At 34.8% G+C, this 21,638-nt stretch overlaps 1 protein-coding gene across 2 annotated transcripts in view; it reads right to left on the reverse strand.

Moving 5' to 3' along the window:
• Nucleotides 1-21,638, reverse strand: part of LOC100433654 (A disintegrin and metallopeptidase domain 3-like) — a 76,524-nt gene that overhangs the window by 37,349 nt on the left and 17,537 nt on the right. For both annotated transcript variants that reach the window (XM_024251136.3, XM_054561495.2), the window contains exons 7-12: nucleotides 20,755-20,820; nucleotides 17,825-17,896; nucleotides 17,401-17,567; nucleotides 16,243-16,324; nucleotides 10,034-10,170; nucleotides 8,745-8,928 (exon numbers count right to left, since the gene is read on the reverse strand). In XM_024251136.3, the coding sequence (XP_024106904.3) occupies nucleotides 8,745-8,928; nucleotides 10,034-10,170; nucleotides 16,243-16,324; nucleotides 17,401-17,567; nucleotides 17,825-17,896; nucleotides 20,755-20,820 (708 nt within the window). The remainder of the gene's footprint in view (nucleotides 1-8,744; nucleotides 8,929-10,033; nucleotides 10,171-16,242; nucleotides 16,325-17,400; nucleotides 17,568-17,824; nucleotides 17,897-20,754; nucleotides 20,821-21,638) is intronic.

A 21,638-nucleotide genomic window follows, 5' to 3' on the forward strand; every position in this document is an offset into this window, starting at 1 on the left:
ACACTCTTCTTTCACCTCATATGAATTTAAAGGAAATGCCCTTACCCAATCCTGATTTTGTCTGGTAGGTTGATGGGCCTTCTTTCAGAGACCCTACTGGCTTCTATTAAGCTAGGTTTGCAGTTGTTTCCCTGACAGAAACTATTGAATCAGGCCTTCTGCCCAACAGGCAGAATTCCATGCTCTTACTTGAGTTTGCCTGTTGGCCAAAGACAAAACTGCAAACATTTACACAGATAGCAGATATGCTTTTTGGGTTGCTCATGACTTTGGAATTCTCCGGAAACAGAGGATTTCTAACCTTTTCTGGACTGCTCATCAGAAACAGAGACCACATTTTGTCATTTCTTGATGCCATTCAAGTTCCTAGGACTCCGGCCATGATTAAAATTCAAGGCAATTCCTTTAGACATACCGAAAATAGCAAAGACAAACATCTAGCTGAGAGTGCAGTTAAGTCTGCAGCCTTAAACAATACCCCCTCTTCTGTTATGCCTGTCTTAATCCAGGCTCCATCCTTACATCCAGTTTCTTCTAAAAATCTCTTGAAACAACATCTCAAAAAAGGTGCTCAGAACTTGAAAAGGAAAATTAGACAAAACAAGGCTGTACCTATAATCCCAGATCCCAACTATGGACTAAACCTTACAGACATTCAGTCCTTCTAGAAAATTTACCAAGGGTCACTTTTACTTTTCTATATAACCCCACCATTACAGTTCTGACCAAAGGATCCAACGGTGTAAACAGTGCTGTTGGGGATTGCTTCTCAAGTTAATATATTAGGCAAAATTCACCCTTATACAATGCAGGGAAGTCCCTAAGGGCTACCCTAGGCAAAGTCCCAACGAGAAAAGGGCCTTTCTAAAACTGGACTACAGACTTTATCCAATTTTCCCTTTCTCAGTGATACAAATATGTTCTTGTCATGATAGATATGTAGTTTTACTGTGGGAAAGCTTTCCCCTGCAGACAAGCCACAGTGATGCCAGTAGCCAAAGTACTTCATGAGAAAATTATCTCTACCTATGGAGTTTCCACCAAGTTCCACAGCGATCAGGGAACTCATTTTACTGGCCAAGTATTAAAATGAGTTGCTAATGTTTGGCCTATTCTACGACATTTCAGCGGTACTTACCACACCCAATCTTTTGGGCTTGTGGAATGAACCAAGAGAATATTCAACTCAATTGTCTAAAATTACAAGCAGCTTCAATCTGCCCTGGCCCAAAGCTCTTCCTCTGGTTTTGGTAATTGTGAAGTCCATCCCCATCAGAGCTGCTTTTCCCCTTTTGAGGTGGTCACAGGTCAATCCATATATTTAACCGAAGAAATATTTTCCCCTACTTAGATACAAGGAGATCTCCTGACCTACTGCCGAGTCCTAGAGGACTTGTTAAGGCTCTAAAGACTAACAGCTGCTTGTGAATCCCTTCACAGTCATCAACCAGGAGATGAACCCCAATATCATAATGTCCAGTTGAAAGACTTTATATATTAGAAGAGATATTGCTGAATGACTCCCTCCAATCCCACTAGAAAGGTCCATTTCAAGTTCACTTAATTAACCCGTTGTGCTGCTAAGGTACAGGTCATTACTCCTGGGTACACGTATCTCACCTAAAAACAACACCAGACTCTGCTGAGAACTGGACTTCAGCATCAATATCTGACACTAAGCTCAGGTTGACTAAAGCCTCAATGCCAAGACAAGAAAAGGATGACAACTGAGGTAGACTGCCCTCTCACAAAACTCCAAGCCTGTATGGTCTGGATGAATCAATATTTATATTTACCTTATAATAGTCATTGTTCATATCACTTTAGGAGTTTTCATGATTGTTACTATTCAATGTAAAATAGAACACTTATCTTTGCCTTACTTATTCTAAACTAACATGCCCAGCCTTTATGATTCCTTTATAACTGTTTCCATTATTATAACATTAGCAATCTTGTCTATCCTGGATATCTTATGCTATGCTGGGATAGTTCCATGTGTTCCAATACTTAGACACCCATAAGCCTTTGCAAAACTATAAGACTTTTGGTCTGGCTAAACTCTTTGTTCCAGAGCTTTGTGAATGGTTGTGTTGATTAGTCTAGTTCAAAATAAATTTTACTCTCTTCTTTATAACTGTCCCTTTGTCTCACTGCATAGAATGACATGATAACACTTTGGCTAAGCAGTCCTAAAGTGTTGTTACAAATAGAAACCTATCAGATGATTAGATTCACCAATAACTTCCCACATTCATTCATGGTAAACATGTGACATTGACAATACTTGTCACTGACTTCTCATGTATCCTTAACATCACCACTTATCTGGATCAACTGCTTTCCCTGTTGACTCTGAGTCCAGTTGCCTCAAGACTCAAGTATTACCACCTCTTGGTTTAATTTGTCCCATGTTATTGATGTTAGAAACCCATTCTATACCAGTAGACCTCCTCGATCTTTAAACTACTCGATAGATAAATATAGTCTAAATTGAATAAAGAAAGGTATGTCCCTACTATTCAAATGATTCGTGATTCAATTCAATACTGTCAACATTTATCATGAATAAATTCATTAGTGAACACACCCTTGAGGGCATCACTTGTGCCTTCACCAGGCTTTGTGTTTATATGGGACATAGGGTCTGATCTGCCTGGATAAGGATGGTCACACCATTGCCTCAACAGCTTACACATAAAAGGTTCAGGCTTGCTTATGAAAAGACCCCCGTTCTCTCTTTATTATAAAACTAAAAGGTCTATGCTAACAGGATGTAAAGATAATATAGGTAAAAACTAGAGATATAATTCAAAAACCTATCCACTACCATTGGTTAGATAGCTAATGACACTGCAGAAAGCCTTAGAGTGCAACAAAAAGTTTCTGGACTCCCTTGCTCAAGTAATACTAAATAATAGAATTGCCTTAAATTTTCTCCTAGCCAAACAGAGAAGAGTCTGCGCAGTGGCCCATGTAACTGGTTACACTTACATCAACACCTCAGATAAAGTAGAGGTTCCTATAAAAAGAATTTCCAAACAAGCTAAATCGTTATGAGATATGCAAACTACTGATCCTCTCCATCTATTTAGTAGGCTTCCTGTCAGACTGGAAAATTCTTTTTGAGCTGACATTCAAGTGCGTGTTATAATCACAGTCTTCGTCATACTTTTCTTCCTAATAGTTAAATTACTTGATATATATATGTCTGTGTGTATGTGTATATATATACACATATATATATACATGTCTGTGTGTGTATATATATATATATATATATATATATGCAACTGCTGTAAGTCTACTGTTAAAACCAGAATTATGGCAGCATAAGGTGTTCAACTGATAGATAAAATAAACCTATAAACCTAGCTACAGTCTCATCCCTACAGTGCCATTCTGGTGCAGGAATGTGTATATGTACGAAGACAGCTGTGCTGGTTAAAAACAAGTGTCATAATCTCCCATAAATAGACAGTTTTAACTGTAACCCTAATGCCTATGACTTCCCTGTGTAACTGGAGTCTGTTAAGTATTTCACTGAAAGGTACCAGTCACAAGTTTATTTACTTAATCTCTGTAAAACAATTTAATAATCTTCCTGCCAGACTGCAGTTTTCTCCCACCTCCAAAAAAATATTTTTGACCTGTCTACCCTTTTCCCCTACCTGGCCTAAGTCATACAATTAGCTGTAAGTCTCTCTGCCACATGGGTCCCTTCAAGGGACTTGATACACTCAGGACAGGTAGCCATGCCACCCTGGCACCAATATGGGACATGGTGTAAATTGGTCATCAAGGCTGCCTACAGCAGGTTTCAACTAACAGGGAAAACAATGAATATATATTCCAACAGACAGACAAAATAGACTCCCTGTGGCTAAAATGAGATTTAGCAAAAAATAGAATCTCATCGCTAGCAGGATGGAGGATCAGTCACATATCCCAGTGTTATTAATTGCCATAAGATTTCTCTCTGGTAATTAAGCAGAAATAAACCCCTGAAAAGCATTTCTGAAACAACTACAGCTGGAAAATTTCCCAACTGACCCTGACAGGCTGCTAATGCTAGTTAATACCCTCAACACCCCTGATGCCTGCGCCTTGCAGTCCTGCCATAACTCCAGTTGGACGGAGGACTGGTCCTTTATTGATAAACAGCCACAAATCTCAAGCCAGTTTTAAGCAGTTTACAGAGACTATGCACAGACTATCTTTGTGTCCGATTGGTTCTTTTTGATATAAAAAGCCAAATTCTGCCTCATTTTAATGCTAAAACCCTACCCTAAAGTGAACACTGAATGCATGTTACATATATTTTCACCCACTGCGCAGGCACTTGACTTCCCTCAAGAATATTTATAGCTTTCCCCCAACCCTGCTTAATATGCAGGTAAGGCTGACTCTGTAAGATATGTATCAGTTCCCCCTTCCTTCTGCGGAACAAGCATTTTTTATTTTCCCTGAAAGGGCATTTCCCAAGCTGTGGATTGCTTCTCCCTCTAAAGTAAAGTATTCTTTCTTTCCTCTGTGGACCTCACAGTCTTTTGTTCATAGATCATAGATGAGACTTTGGCCCACACATCAGTGGATAGGAGATGTTTTAAGATGGCATAAGGTATACAAGAAACAAACTGCCAAACTACCTAGGGATGAACCCAGCTATTTGGTTTGGTTTTGTGTGATGAGCATGGAGAAAGGGTAAAGTGGTTGCTACAGACACTGGTTATCTGATCATGTGGCCATGAAACAAGAGCAGCTATGGCAGGTGGATAATGAACACCTTAGACCCTGGGGAGTCAAGAGTAGAAGGAGAAAAAATTTAAACTCTCAGCTCTCATTTGTGGGACATTTGGGCTGGCCCTGTCAACTCACAATGCTTTGGTGATCATCTTGTTCCAGGCTATCACCACTGCTCTTAACCTAAGTACTGGGTACCTGTCTTAAGGAAATATTCTTAAGAAAACCTTAACCTGAGACCTTTCTCTTGTTTTTTCTAAAGGATCTTATTTTTTATTTCTATAGATTTAGGGGGTACAAGTGCAGTTTTGGTCACGTCTGGGCTTTTAGTGTACCCATCACCCAAATAGAGTACATTGTACCCAAAAGGTGTTTTCTTGTCCCTTACGCTCCTCCCACCCTCCCACCTTTCCAAGTCTCCAGTGCCTACTGTTCCACTCTCCATGTCCCTCTGTACATGATTTGTCGATGTTACAGGTAGGCAGCCGCTACCCAAGATAAAGTTCCGCACACTAATACAGTTTCCTTTAGCCACATCTTGTTATATATGGATGTCTCCATTACTGTCAAGGAAAAGAAAGACTCTCTTATGTGTTTTGCTCAAGCCTATAGCCACCCCTCTGAATTATATGGCTTGCTGGACCTGTCAACTCAGTAATCTTCCTGGCAAAAACCATTAGCTATTACTATGAACACTTCAGAAATAGATTTCCTCCCACAGGAAATAATAACTTCCTCCCACTACAAAATGATGCTGAGGAAAAAAAATCAGACATAAATAAATGGAGGTGTACACCTCAAATATATCTAAAGATTCGATGCAATATCATTCAGGAGATGAGTCTACTCTATTTTTGGTACCAATTGAAAAAAAGTCAGAAATTTACAATAAAATTCAAAGGGCCCAAAATACCCAAGACAACTATGAACCACAAAAACAGTGTGAGGAATATACAATACAATATCTCATAAGTTAATAAGAAATGTGTATTTATCCTATGTCCAAGTGTTCTCATTGTTCAATTCCCACCTATGAGTGAGAACATGTGGTGTTTAGTTTTCTGTCCTTGCGATAGTTTGCTCAGAATAATGGTGAACATCACACACCAGGGCCTGTTGTGGGGTTGGGGGAGAGGGAAGGGATAGCATTAGGAGATATACCTAATGTAAATGACGAGTTAATGGATGCAGCACACCAACGTGGCACATGTATACATATGTAACAAAGCTGCACGTTGTGCACATGTACCCTAGAACTTAAAGTATAATAAAAAAAGTGTATTTATTAAGATAGTGTACTATTGGTACAAGAGGAGGAAAAGCAGAAACATGCACAAATGTTCACTTGATTGATGATCAAGGTTATGATTCAGTGTAATAAAGAAAGGACAGTCTTCAAATAAATTGTGAATGTTTAATTTTATATCTTTATGTGTATATGTGTGTGTATACACACACACACATAAACTACAAACTGATTGCAGATCTAAATGAAAATGATAAAAAGTATGCCAAATATCCTGAGAAAAACAAAACAACACACATTAAGTCCTATGTGTCATCTGTAAGTATTTGCTGCATGGCAAATACTTAGAGGCTTAAAACAACGGGTCATTTATTATTTTATGTTTTCTTTGGGTCAGGAATGAAGGTGTGGCTTAGATGGCCAATTATGGCTTAAGATCTCCCACACAGTATTGTTAAGATGAAGCTCTCCTGGTTCTGAGTGCTGTTTAATTCATGAATCATACTGCGCTTCAATAAACTGCTATATTTCTCTAAAGTTTTTCTTTTCACAAATGGAAGATATCTTTAAAAAAATAACCAAATGGAAATTTTAAAGATGTCAAATATTGCCATGAAAAATTCACTGGATCTCTTTTTTTTTTTCTTTTATTATTATTATTATTATTATTATACTTTAGGTTTTATGGTACATGTGCGCAATGTGCAGGTAAGTTACATATGTATACATGTGCCATGCTGGTGCGCTGCACCCACCAGCTCGTCATCTAGCATTAGGTATATCTCCCAATGCTATCCCTCCCCCCTCCCCCCACCCCACAACAGTCCCCAGAGTGTGATGTTCCCCTTCCTGTGTCCATGTGTTCTCATTGTTCAATAATAAAAGGAAATATTAGTGGTCTTGAAATATAATAGTCAAATATATCCATATCAAAGCATGGAGTGAAAACTGAAGGAAAAAAAAAGAGCTTCCATGAAAGAAAGAGCAAAACTTTTACTACTCAAACAAAAACATATTATGAAGCTGAAATAATGCAGTTTTCAATGGAAACACATTAATGTTTTAAGTAGTGAAATTGTTTACATAAAAATTATATTGAAGAAAATGTAAGAATATGAAAGACATTTAACATATATTAATCAGCATAAGAATATACAAATAAATAGAAAGGAAAAGGGTAGGGCATGGTGGCTCACGTTTGTAATCCCAGCACTTTGAGAGGCTGAGGCAGGTAGATAACCTGAGGTCAGAAGTTTGAGACTAGCCTGGCCAACATGGTGAAATCCTGTCTCTACTAAAAATACAAAAATTAGCTGGGTGTGCTGGCAGGTACCTGTAATCCCAGCTACTCCAGAGGCTGAGGCAGGAGAATCGCTTGAACCCGGGTGACGGAGGTTGTAGTGAGCTGAGATCATGCCACTGCACTCAAGCCTGGGTGACAAGAGCGAAACTCCAACTCCAAAAAAAAAAAAGGAAAAAATACTTAATAGATGAAAATACAAATCAAATAAACCTTTCACAGGAAAGAACAGCCATTTCACAGCAAAGGTAACTTATAGGGTTAGTCAAACTATGAAGATATAATCAATTTTACTAGAATTAAGGAAAGTCTAATTGAAACCACAAAGAGATAATATTTTATACAAATACACTGGCAAAAATGACGGAGTCTGGCAATACTATGTGCTAAATCGGGTATAAAATAAACAACCTGTTATACAGTAAACAGTAATTGGATGTGTTAATTAGCACATTTATTTTTGAAATAAATTTCCCATTGCTAAGGCATGATCCACCCACTTGATAACCCAGAAATTCTACATCTAAGTATGTAGCCAGAAGACTCTTACGTACATCAAGAGTTAAGTACAAGACATAATAAAACTCTTCAGAATGCGAGGGGGGAAAAAAACCTATGAACACTCTAACTGCTCATAAATAGAAAAAATCAGTAACTGTATATTTCCATATATAATGGATTATTACACAAAAAGTGAATAAATGAGCTACGTCACACAAAATTACATGGATATTGTTAGTAATATAGGGGATGAAGAAAACAGTCCCAGAAGATTGTGCGATATTTTTTAAACGGTCTAAAATTCAAAGCTGATAAAAACTACGGTCAAATTATAAAATGATACTGTTAAATTAAAAATATGGATAGAATTTGCTTTTTGGATAGAGAAAAGGGTGAAAAATTAGGAATAGTTGGGCCATGGATGTATCATTATTGCATCATGTATATTATCATAAATGACAATGAACCAAAGACTATAATTAGTTTAATTCTTTGGAAGCAAGTTAACATAAATGAAGTTGCTACAGATGCAAGGACTAAAATTAGGAAGTAAGAAAATAAATGAAAACACACATTTAATAACTTAGCCAACCAATGTAGTCACTTTGGTGGAATTTAAGGGATGATTAGATGATAATGATATTATTGATGCTACTGATGTGTATGGTACTAAAAGTGATATTGCTACTAATATTTCTAAAATGATAAAAATCTGTTTTTTAAATTGATGTCACACTTACCCAGGGTTTAGACTCTAAACATTTCAAATTTAGGATGAGTCAGTTATTGCCCCATATCTCCCTATCTTATATTTGACAAAATAGTAAATTTTTTTTAAAATTTCCCCCTTATATATATCATATCTATATCTATATCTATAGATGCCATAAAAAATAAACACAAAACATAATGAAAGAACAAATCTCTGGATAACCTGTAAGCTTTGCCACTAACCTTTTTACGGCCACAATCACACTGCTCGGTAGGTTCCAAAATTCCATTGCCACAAGTTGAAGATATTCGGTAAGTCATTTTTGAAACTGTTTTATCCTGAAAACATTTAAGTTCAGGCTGCAGAACTATCTGTTTAAATCCATCCATGCTGCAACTGCTAAAAAACTTCATACCATGGGATCGTCTAAAATTAAATTGTACTTCTTAGATAAATGGACTAAAAGAATCAAAGTAATACTCCTCAACAAAGTGCTACGAATTCTGAACTACTTCACTTAGAGAAGAGCCAAAAGGAGAAGAGAATGCTTTTATTTTTAATACAGGTGATAAGCAAAAAATAAATTATTTGCTATTGTAATTTGATATGATGGACACCGAGAGAGTAAATAAAGTTAAAATGGTAACGCACTTAATAATATTTGGTACACAATAAACTCCATTTGAGTATATCTTATTATTGTCAACATTAAGAAATAAAATTTGGTTGATTGTGTTAATGAAAAATCATAATTACTTGTTCTTTGTTAAAATTAATCAAAAAAGTTATCCCAATACTGAGGTATATAAATTGTACAAATTCTCGATTCCTTTTATTTTGTTTTACTTTTTGTATTTCTATACATTTAAGTATACTGCTTAATGTGTAATTTTGGGTAATTTTGTAATAATCTCAAACTTAAAGAAATAATGCAAATATAGCCCCCCAAAATAAATTTTGTTTTCTGAAACAGTTGAGGCCAACAATGTGTTCTGTGAACACTACATACATCTATGTAGTTCTTACATAGAAATGGGTTAATCTACATCGGCACCCTAGACCCTTCAAAATCATAAAATAATGATGTATTATTAATATCTAATGCTCGGACTCCATTCAGATTTTCCCAAACATCACAATCCTAGCATTTTATAGCAAAATAATCCAGTTCAGAATCAAGCATTGCAAAATTCTCATGTCTCCTTAGTTCTCACGTCTCCTTAGTTTAGTTGCTTTTCAAACTTCTTACTACCTAAGTACTATTTCACTTCATGACACTGAACAGTTTTTCAACCAATGCAACTAGACTGCTGTAAGGTAATCATTAGCATCCACTTTTCCTGTAAATAATATCATTGAATGTAGAGCTATTAAGCACATTTTCTACAACATTCTATACTTTCTTTAATGTCTTATAAGCACATTTGTATCTAAAAAATTTCTTAAATTATATTGCAAGAGGTTCTACATCAAGGAATACTAGAAATATTTCTTAAGAGAAAACATAGAGCTGATAAAAACAACTCCTTACATCGCATCAGGATTCATTATGCATGTAGTTCCTGGACAGTAACAATTGTAGATATCATCATATGTCAATCCCAGATTAATTCCAAGCAACTGTGCCATAACAACTGAAAAGGCCTCTACAGTGATTTTCTTTGGATACTAAATAGAAACAAACAAACAAAAACCCAGATTTATTGTCTAAGATATTTTTTTCACTCCTTTGATCTTGTCAAACGTTTCTAGCCATACTATATAAATGCAAATGCAAATTTTAAAAACTACTATTTATTTACTTAGAAATAAATTATTTCTAACTACTTAGAAATAAAAATAGGTACAATTTTTTATTCCTTTTGAGTGACAATATTTTTAATCAAAATGACATTGACCTAAAATAAGAATAATTCAATCATATATTTTTATGACATACTACTGAATTTAATTCCAGCAAATTTCAGAAAATATTCTGAGAAGTAGGAGGATTATTTTAGTAACTACAATATTTCTCAAGAGAACACTTGGAAAAGATATACAGATTTTGGAGAGTTGAACTGGCAATCAGTTTTGACCTCAGAAATAATTTGAGAAGAGTCAATTTTTTAAAGTAGAATAATATAATATCTTACAAGTAGCATTTCTACAAACTTCCAGAAACTTTGTCATTATCTCTATATTTTTTCCTATTTCTGAAAATCATATAGTGAAAATAATACCACATATAGTCTTCTAATAAGGGTTTCTCTCACCACAAATTTAAGGGTTTTCCACATGTTATTGTGGCTTAATAGCTTATTATTTAAATCACTGGGTAGTATTCCATTGTATGGATGTTCTAAAGTTTGCTCATCCATTCACCTGTTAAAGGATATCTAAGTTACTTCCAATCTGTGACAATTATGAATAAAGCTAAAAACACTTATGTGAAATTTTTCGGTGGGTAAAAGTTTTTAACTCATTTAGGTAAATACCAAAGAGGATGATTGCTGGATCATATGGCAAGGGTAAGTTGAGTATTGTAAGAAACTGTAAAACTGTTATCCACAGTGGCTATATCATTCTCATTTCTGTCAACAATAAATGAGAGTTCCTGTTGGTCTCACAGAATTTGGTGCTTTCCATGTATGATGTTGACCGTGACTGGTAAGCTACTTTCTTGTGTTTTTCCTGATCTAAGTAGTAATGTGTTATTTACTCAAAATATGTTGTTTCCTGTTGTTTTTTTTTTTTGTAGATGCTCTCTTTAAGTTAAATAAGTTCCCCTGTATATTTAGTTTGCTGAGAGTGTTTATTATAAATAGCCTTGGATTTGATTTTTCTGAATCTACTACTAGAATCATATAATTTTTCTTTTTTAGCCTATTAATATAATGGAGGACACTACTTTATATTCATGATAAACCAGCCATGCATATCTGGGATAAATTATATATATATGTACATTATTATTATATATATGTATGTTACATATATATATACACACACACAAGGAGCTAGAAACTAAAAAATAATTTTTAAAAATCTGTAACTGGTGGAGGAGGAATGGAGCAAGATGGCAGAATAGAAAGCGCCACTGATCATCTCTCCTCCTGCCCCTGTCCCCCACCAACGACACCAATTTGAGAACTATTGACACAAAAAAAGTGCCTTTATAAGAACAAAAAAATCAGATGAACACATTACAGTACCTGGTTTGTTTATTTATTTATGTTTTTGAGACGGAGTCTCACTTTTGTCACCCAGAGCTGGAGTGCAATGGTGCGATCTTGGCTTACCGCAACCTCTGCCTTCTGGATTTAAACGATTCTCCTGCCTCAGCTTCCTGAGTAGCTGGGATTACAGGCATGCACCACTACGCTGGCTAACTTTTTTGTAATTTTAGTAGAGATGAGGTTTCACCATGTTGGCCAGGCTGGTCTTGAACTCCTGACTTCAGGTGATCCACCCACCTCGGCCTGCCAAAGTGCTGGGATTACAGAGGTGAGCCACCATGCCTGGCTCTGGTTTTAATTTCACATAGCTGAAAGAGGTACTGAAGTAGAAAAACCACTGACATCGACCCTCCTCAATCCTGTGGCAGCAGTGGCATGGTGCAGAGAGCATTTCTTTGTGCTGGGGAGAGGAGAATGCAGCAATTGTGAGTCATTGAACTCAGTGCCGCACTTTTATAGCAGAAAACAAAACTGGGCCAAACTCAGCTGATGCCCAGCTATGGAGGGAGTATTCAAACTAGCCCTAGCCAGAGAGGAATCGCTGATCTCAGTGGTTGGAACTTGAGTTCCTACCAGCTTCACCACCATGGGCTAAAGTGCTCTAGGGCCCTAAATAAACTTGAAAGGCAGTCTAGGCCACAAGAACTGCAATCTAGGTGAATCCTAGTGCTGAACTGGGCCCAGAGCCAGTAGACTGGGGGCACATGGCCTATTGAGATACCAGCTGGTGTGACTAAGGGAGTGCTGGCATCACCTCATCCCTAACCCCAGGCTGCAGAGCTCGTAGCTCCAAAAGAGACCCCTTCCCTCTGCTTGAGGAGGGGAAAGGAAAGACTGGAGAAGGCTTTGTTTTGCATGTTGGATGCCAGCTCAGCCACAGCAGAATAGGGCACCAGTCAGAGTCCTGAGGCCCCCTTTTTAGGCCTTAGCTCCTGGATATCATTTCCAGAAGGAACCCACTGCCTTGAAGGGATGGACCCAGTCCTGAAAAACGTCATCACTTGCTAACTGAAGAGGCCTTGAGACCTGAATAACCAACAGTGATACCCAGGGAGTGTGCCATGGGCCTTGAGTGAGCCTGTGAGACTTGCTGGCTTTGGGTGAGACTTCGTACATTCTCAGCTGTGGTGGCAACGGGGCAAGACTCCTTCGCTTGAGAAAAGTGGAGGGAAAAGTAAAGGGGACTTTGTCTTGCACGTTAGGTAGCACCTCAGCCACAGGGCAGCAGAGCACCAAGCAGGCTCTCTGGGTCCCTGATTCCAGGACTTGGCTCTTGGGAAGCATTTCTGGACCTGACCTAGGCTAGAGGAGAGTCCAAAGCCCTGAAGGGTGAGTCCTAGGTCAGGCAGCATTCACCACCAGCTGACTGAAGAGCCCTTGGGCATTAAGGGAACATTAGCAATAGTCTGGCAGTGCTCTCCATGGGCCTGTGTTGGTGATGGCAATGAGGTGAGGCTCCTCACCCAATTTGTCCGAACATGACAAACAATATGCTCCTGAATAACCAGTGACTCAACGAAGAAATTAAAATGGATATTGAAAAATTTCTTTAAACAAATAATAATGGAAAAATGACATACCAAAACCTGTGGGATACAGCAAAAGCAGTATGAAGAGGGAAATGTATAACTATAAGTATGCACATCAAAAAAGAAGTAAAACTTCAAGTAAACAACCTAATATGTGTCTTAACGAACCAGAAAAGCAAGAGCAAACCAAACCCATAATTAGTAGAAGAAAAGAAATACTAAAGATTAGAGCAGAAACAAATGAAATTGAAATGAAGAAAATAATACAAAAGATCAAAGAAACAAAAAGTTGGTCTTTTGAAAAGTTAAACTAAATTGACAGACCTTTAGCCAGACTAACTAAGAAAAAAAAAAAGGGAGATCCAAATAAATAAAATCAGAGAGGAAAAAGGAGACATCACCACTGATACCACAGAAATTCAAATGATATTGGTGGCTACTGTGAGCAACTATATGCCAATAAAATGAAAATCTAGAAGAAAGGGACAAATTCCTAGAAACATACAACCTACCAAGATGGAACCATGAAGAAATCCAAATCCTGAACAGACCAATAACAAGTAACAGATCGAAGCTATAATTAAAATGTCTTCCTGGATTGAAAAGGCCAGGACTTGATCGCTGCACTGCTAAATTCTACCAAACATTTAAGAAGAACTAATACCAATCTTACTCAAACAATTCTGAAAAGCAGGTTAGAAAGGAATATTACCAAACTCATTCTATGAGGCTAGTACTGCCTTGATACCAAAACCAAACAAAGACACATTGAAAAAAGAAAACTACAGGCCAATATCTCTGATGAATATTGACACAAAATTTCTCAACAAAATACTAGCAAACCAGATTCAACAGTACACTAAAAAGATCATTCTTCATGGCCAAGTGTGGTTTATCCCTGGGATGCAAGGATGGTTCAACACATGCAAATCAATCAATGTGATACATCATATCAATGGAAATCAAGGACAAAAACCATGTGATTATTTCAATTGATGTTGAAAATGCCTTTGATCAACTTCAACATCTCTTTGTGATAAAAATACTCAAAAGCTGGTATAGAAGAAGCAGGCCTCAAAATGATAAAAGCCATATATGACAGACCCACAGTTAGTATCATACTCACTGAGGAAAAACTGAAAGCCTTTCCTCTATGATCTGGAATATGAAAAGGACACCCACTTTCTCCACAGTTATTAAACATAGTACTGGAAGTCCTAGCTAGAGCAATCAGACAAGAAATAAAGGGCATTCAAATTGAAAAATGAAAGGTCAAATTATCCATGTTTGAAGATGATATAATCTTATATTTGAGAAAACCTAAAGATTCCATGAAAAAACTATTAGAATTGATAAACAAATTCAGCAAATTTGTAGGATACAAAATCTACAAACAAAAATCAGTAGCATTTCTGTGTACCAACAGAAAATCTGGAAAAGAAAATTTTAAATGTAATAGCATTTCCAATAGCCACCAATAAAATTAAATACCTAGAAATTAACCAAAGAAGATCTCAGTAATGGAAACTATAAAGTATAAAACATTGATGTAAGAAATTGAAGAGGAAACAAAAAAAATGAAAAGGTGTTCCATGTTTATGAATTGGAAGAATCAATATTGCTAAAATGCCCATACTGCCCAAAACAATCTACAAATTCAATGCAAACCCGATCAAAATCCAATGACATGATTCACAGAAATAGAAAAAAAAATCCGACAATATATATGGAACCACAAAAGTCCCAGAAGAGCCAAAGCCAAAATAACAAAATTGGGGGAATTACATTACCTGACTACAAATTACGCTACATAGCTACAGTAACCAAAATAGCATGGTACTGGCATAAAAGCAGATATTTAGACCAATGGAACAGAATAGAGAACCAAGAAACAAATCCACACAGCTACAGTGAACTCATTTTTGACAAAGGTGCCAAGAACATACACTGGGGAGAAGATAGTCTCTTCAGTAAATGGTGCTGGGAAAACTGGATATCCATAGGCAGAAAAATCAAACTGGACTCCTATCTCACACCATATACAAAATTCAAATAAAAATGAATTAAAGTCTTAAATCTAAAACCTCAAACTATTTAACTACTAAAAAAGTTAGAGGAATTAGAGAAATTCATAAAAGTGTGAATCCGTCCATGGATTAAAGTATTAACGGGCTATCATAAGAATGAGACTGGTGGCTTCATAAGAAGAGGAAGAGAGACCTGAGCTGGCATGCTCAGCTCCCTTGCCATGTGATGCCCTGTGTCACCTTGCAGCGTCCTCATCAGCCACAAGCACTCACCAGATGTGGCCCCTTTACCTTAGACTTTGCAACCTCCACAACTATAAGGAATAAATTTCTCTAAAATTACACAGTTTAAGGTATTCTGTAATAAGCAACAGAAAATCGATTAAGACAGTGTTTATCCAAAAGTAATAAAATCAGAATATCGAGGAGATCTATGCACTTCCATGTTTATTGCAGCACTATATACAGTAGCCAAGATATGGAAATAACCTAGACATCCTTTGTCAGATGACAGGATAAACAAAATGTGGTATATACTTACAATTAAGTACATTTCAGCCATCAAAACAATGGAAATTCTGTCACATGCTACAACATAGATTAACATTGAAGAGATTATGTTAAGTGAAATTACCCAGTCACAGAAAAAAAATACTGTATGATTGCACTTATATGAGGAATCTGAAGTTGTCGAATTGATGGAAACAGAAAGTTAAATGGTGGTTTCCAGGTGGTTAATGGGTATAGAGTTTCAGTTTTTTAAGAAAAAATGTTCCAGAGATTTGTTTCACAACAATGGGAATATACTTAACACTACTAAAGTGTACACTTGAAAATGGCTAGAGTTATACATTTTATGTTACCTGTTTTCACTTCCAGTAAGAAACCTCTTGAAAAATTACATTTGATTTCCCAAATCTAAAAATACAATTTTTAAAGATTTATCAAAACAGTGTGAGAGATTACCAGAGCAATTCCTGTTGCAAACTTTGGATCGCATGCCATTCCATGATATGTTGCTCCCACATAAGTAGAATGGTTCCTATAACTGAATAATGAAATTTTTCTTGTGGATATGTGTATTCAAAAATAGCAATAACTTACTCATATTTTATGAGTTGGATTTCTATGTAAAGGTATGCTTTCTCCAAAACACAGAAATTACATATAATGTCTTATGCTTTCAGTCATTAAGATTTGGGTATCCCCTATAGTTCATATAATGTTAAGTCCTAAAAGTTGTTTAACGTTATCTAATACACAGCCCAAAACTTAGCAGTGCATGATTCTTTCAAAAAATTAATCATCACTGGAAGGATATAATTAATTCCATGATATAAAAGTCAAAAGTGTTTATTGATGTAATTTGTATGTAGTAAACCAACCCCAAAAGTGTGAAGAAAGGTAGGACTGAAAGAGATAGAGAAAGAGATAAAATATGCATCAGATTTACAAAGAGAAAGAGAGGTAGGGTGTAGAAACTATCCTTACATATTTATATCTTAATATTGTTCTGTAATCCTAGAGACTCTTTATTCCAATACATTGATAAATATATTCCACATATTGCTTAAGGTCTTTAAAGTTGTGTTTTTGATTTTTGCACATGAAATAATCAAGTTAGTAAAATAAAAATATATAAAGACTTTTGAAAGATACAAACCAAGTAGGTAAATAGCTACACCTTAGGTCAGTATAGAAACACCAGAAGGAAACCACAGGGAGAATAAAGTGGCCTATTTTAGTTATTTATTAATATTTCATACTGTAACAAGCATTTTATGCAATTATTGCATTAAATAAATTAACATATTTATGTAATGTTAAAGTGACGGTTTCATTTATTTACCAGTGAGAAGGTCTTTACAAACAGAAAGGTATCATGTTTTTATCACAAGACTTTCCATTTTTCAGCTCATTACATTTCTATAAGTAAACAGTCTACTATGGGCTACTATGATTTAATTAGTGTCTTACATGGCTATTAGAATTTTAATATTTTGCAGTTTGCCAACACAGTCTTCAGATAGCTTTTTAATAATTATTGTTATATAAAATTTATATATAATTATGATAGCTAAGATAATTTGATAAAACCTTTCTAAATATGAATAAAGTACTTACATTAATAAGTATGTCATATCATGAGACCTTTGAAACAAAAATTTTTGTTTCCAAGGCAAAAATCGCTGTAGTATTTCATCAGCATGACCACTTGTTGAAATCTTATTTTGATCTGACCAGATCTCCAAGGAAGACAGCATAACTGTTATATTAAGCTGGGAAAACATCTGAGAACAGAAATTACCTGTTTTACAATTTTGGGTAACCATAAATATTACATTACTTCTCAATATCTAATGCTAATATATTTAATTTACTATTTTTTGAAGATAAAATCATTGGTGGATAAAACTAGTGGTTGGGCTACATTTACATTTTTACTCTTTGTTAAAATGTAAATGCTATATATATGTACACAAGCACAAATAATTTTACGTCATTAATTGCTATATTGCTTACTAAAATATAAAATATAAATACTCACAGTGTTGATAAGACCAAAGATTTGGAAAACTTTCTCAACTGCAACTGCTACCGCGGAGCCCATATAATCATACTGAAAGACAAATTTTGTTTCTTAATCGCTAGTTAAAACAACTAACTACCACATTTTAAGTGGATTTAAATATAAATGTAAAAATAATTCAGTGGTCAATTGAAGAGGCACTAAATAGAATTAAGATATATCACAGCTTACCAAGTTTTACACATCAGCCTAGTATTTTATAAATTAATCAATAATATTAAAATGAGGTAATTGTGATTATCTTCCTCTTTACAGATAAAGAAATTCAAAGTCAAAGTATTAAGGTATGAAGAGTGAATAACCTACTGGTTAGCCCAGTGTGCTGGCAGGTGCCTGTAATCCAAGTAGCTGGCTTTAAAAAAATTTAATTAATTAATTTAAAATTTTAATTTGCATATAGTTGTTTTTTATTGTCTTTGTCATTTAGTTACTGTTTAGTCTGTTGATATTTTGTGATTATATATCAATTGTTTATCAAAATATCAATTTTGTGACTATATATCAATTACATATCAGTATATCAGCTTTGTGTTTATATATCAATAATCACAAGATGTCAACAGACCAAACACTAGATGGCAAAGACAATGAAAAAAACAACTATGTGCAAATTAAAAATGTAAAAGACCCATAAAATATAAGCACATAGAAATATTAATAATCAAAGGATGAAAACACATCATCTAGCATCAGGAAAATACTAGAAAAGAAAAAATATGTTATGTGATAATTATATTAACTAACATAATACATTGATAAGAATAAAACTTAAAGGCAGAAAATGGACATGCTTATCACAACATATTAATAAAATAATTCATCAGAGAGATGGAGACTTTTAAATTTGCTTATAACTAAAAACATGGCTGCAAAATATATAAAACAAGATTTAACACAATTAAAAATAGAAATTGACTATCATAATGAGATATTTTACATAGGTCTCCTAATAACAAATAAATTAAGAAGACAAATTAATAGGAAAGATACTCAAGACTTTAAAAACCCAAAGCAATGTTGGATAAAATATACATACATAGAAGCTTATATACAACAATGAGAATATGTATTTTTTTCAAATACAAATGAAAGTTTCATGCACATTGATTCATATTAACCAATATTAGGCCATAGAACACATCTTTGAATAAGAAACAGAGTGTCACTTAAATCACATTATCTGAACACAATACAACTAAGTTACAGTGGACTTGATAAAAATATTTTAACAATGCTATTTTTAGTGAAATGGATACCTCTGTTGTGGTTATATGAGATAATAGTCTTACTCCAGGTAAATACACACTAAAGAATGTAAGAGAAAAGCTTCATGATGAGCTTTACAACTTACTTTCAAATTTAAATGAAGAGCGCACAAGTGATAATGGGATACAATATTAATAAATGTGAGAAAAGAGAATAATGGCCCTCTTCGTATTATTTTATTCTTGTAACTTTTCTGAAAGTTTCAAATTATTTCCAAAAGAAATGTTTAAAAAGTGAAGATGAAATAAAGACAATTTCAGATGAAAAGAAACTGAGGAGAATCCAGCAGCCTAAAGAGAAATATCATACATTAAGTAACCTACTACAAGGTATGAAAAGCTGTGCAAGTGAAAAATGTGTGTGTGTATATATACATTCATATATATTCATATATGAATACATATATATGAATATTTATGTATATTCATAGATATGAAACACACATCGATGAATATATATTCATAGATATGAAACACACATCGATGAATATATATTCATAGATATGAAACACACATCGATGAATATATATTCATAGATATGAAATACACATCGATGAATACATATTCATGGATATGAAATACACATCGATGAATGTATATTCATAGATATGAAATACACATTGATGAATATATATTCATAGATATGAAATACATATCTATGAATATTTATGAATATATATTCATATATATGAAACACTTTTCATTTCCTTAATTTCTTTTTAAAATAATTGAATATTGAATTTTTAAAAATCTATTTTTCAGTTTATAACACATAGAGAGGCAAAATGTTTAAAAACAGAATTGTAATGACTTACCAGGGTTAAATGAAATTTTACTGCTCTGAGGCTCTTACATTATTAATGAAGTGGTATAACATTAATTCTAGATCATGATAAGTAAAGAATACTAATCAGAATCCCTAAGGAAACTGCTAAGGTTGGAGACTGGAAAGAGAGGCATAGCAAAAAAAAAAAAAAAAAAAACAGAGGTAAAAATAAAGGTTAAATATAACCCCTTGATCCAAGGGTAGGAAAGAAGAAACAAATAAGCAAATAATTGATGGTATGTAAGAACACTAATAGTAAAGTATTATTTAACCTACATCCATAGTTATCAATTCTTTTGAGAAAAAATCAACTAAACATTCTATGATTCTTCCCATTTTTAAGATACAGAACTTCTACCAGAGATGGTAAGCAACTAGAAAACATAAAGTAATCTTCTGAGGGATAATATTTAATAACAAAGATTTCCAACTGAGTAATAAAATAACTCACTTAAAAATAGAAATACATTGAAGAATTTCAATCAACAATTGGAGTAGATCTAAAAGTATCTGCAGCTAGATATACTACAATAGATTAGAGTGTAGTGGAACCCTTCCGTATGAAGTTATATATTATTGGGAAAATTGATATCGATTTAGAAATCAATATATAAATATTGATCCCCCATGTCACTGTAAAGGCAAGTGAAAACATTTCTTTATCTCCTGCTAGACTGAGACATGCAATCAAACAGATTAAAATATATCTGCATTGAAAACGTTGAGATTTTTTAATTCATATTCTGTCTGAATTTCAACAAAAGCAAAGATATAATAAACATACTGATATTGCATACCATTGCTTTATCCATAATGATTTGTATTTTCAGAGTTCTTTTCGATAGCATGGCACCTGAATTTGTCTGTGAAATAGAGGACATGAATTAAATAACACATTTTCAAAATTTTTACATTGCAGTTATCATGTGCAATACACATGCACACACACTCACAGGTGAGATATGGAATATCCATCCATTTAGCTACCCATCTATCTATATTCAGATGGATGATAGATATTCAGACACAGATACACGAATATAGATATAAGTAATAACACAAGAGGATGATGGGTACACACTTAGCAGGTGGGATTCCAAATACAAATTTTACAAGAAAATCAGAAGCATTTTATTTTATGTTATTGATCATTAGAATTGGCAAAAAGTCACTGAAATGAGGAAAAATCCCGTATTTCCTTCCCCTTTTAACATTCCTATGTACTCTGTAGCACACCACTCCCTCACCAATTCTTTTTTTTTTTTGAGACAGAGTCTCGTTCTCTCGCCCAGTCTGGAGTGCAGTGGCGCGATCCCGGCTCACTGCAAGCTCTGCCTCCCGGGTTCACGCCATTCTCCTGCCTCAGCCTCCCGAGTAGCTGGGACTACAGGCGCCCGCCACCACGCCCGGCTAATTTGTTTTGTATTTTTAGTAGAGACGGGGTTTCACCGTGTTAGCCAGGATGGTCTCGATCCCTCACCAATCTTCAAGGTAAACTAACATCCGTAAACATTTCCCCAAATGTTGCCTTCATTTTCTTATTATTTTTGCACTTTTACTTCTTTATGTTAACTTTATTGGGGTTTACATTCAATAAAATGTGTCCATTTTAAGTATAAACTTATTAGTGAGTAATGTATACACCATCACAATTTATAAATTGGTATTTAGAACAATTGGA

This window comes from Pongo abelii, chromosome 7, assembly GCF_028885655.2.
Source record: "Pongo abelii isolate AG06213 chromosome 7, NHGRI_mPonAbe1-v2.0_pri, whole genome shotgun sequence".
Lineage (NCBI taxonomy): Eukaryota > Metazoa > Chordata > Mammalia > Primates > Hominidae > Pongo > Pongo abelii.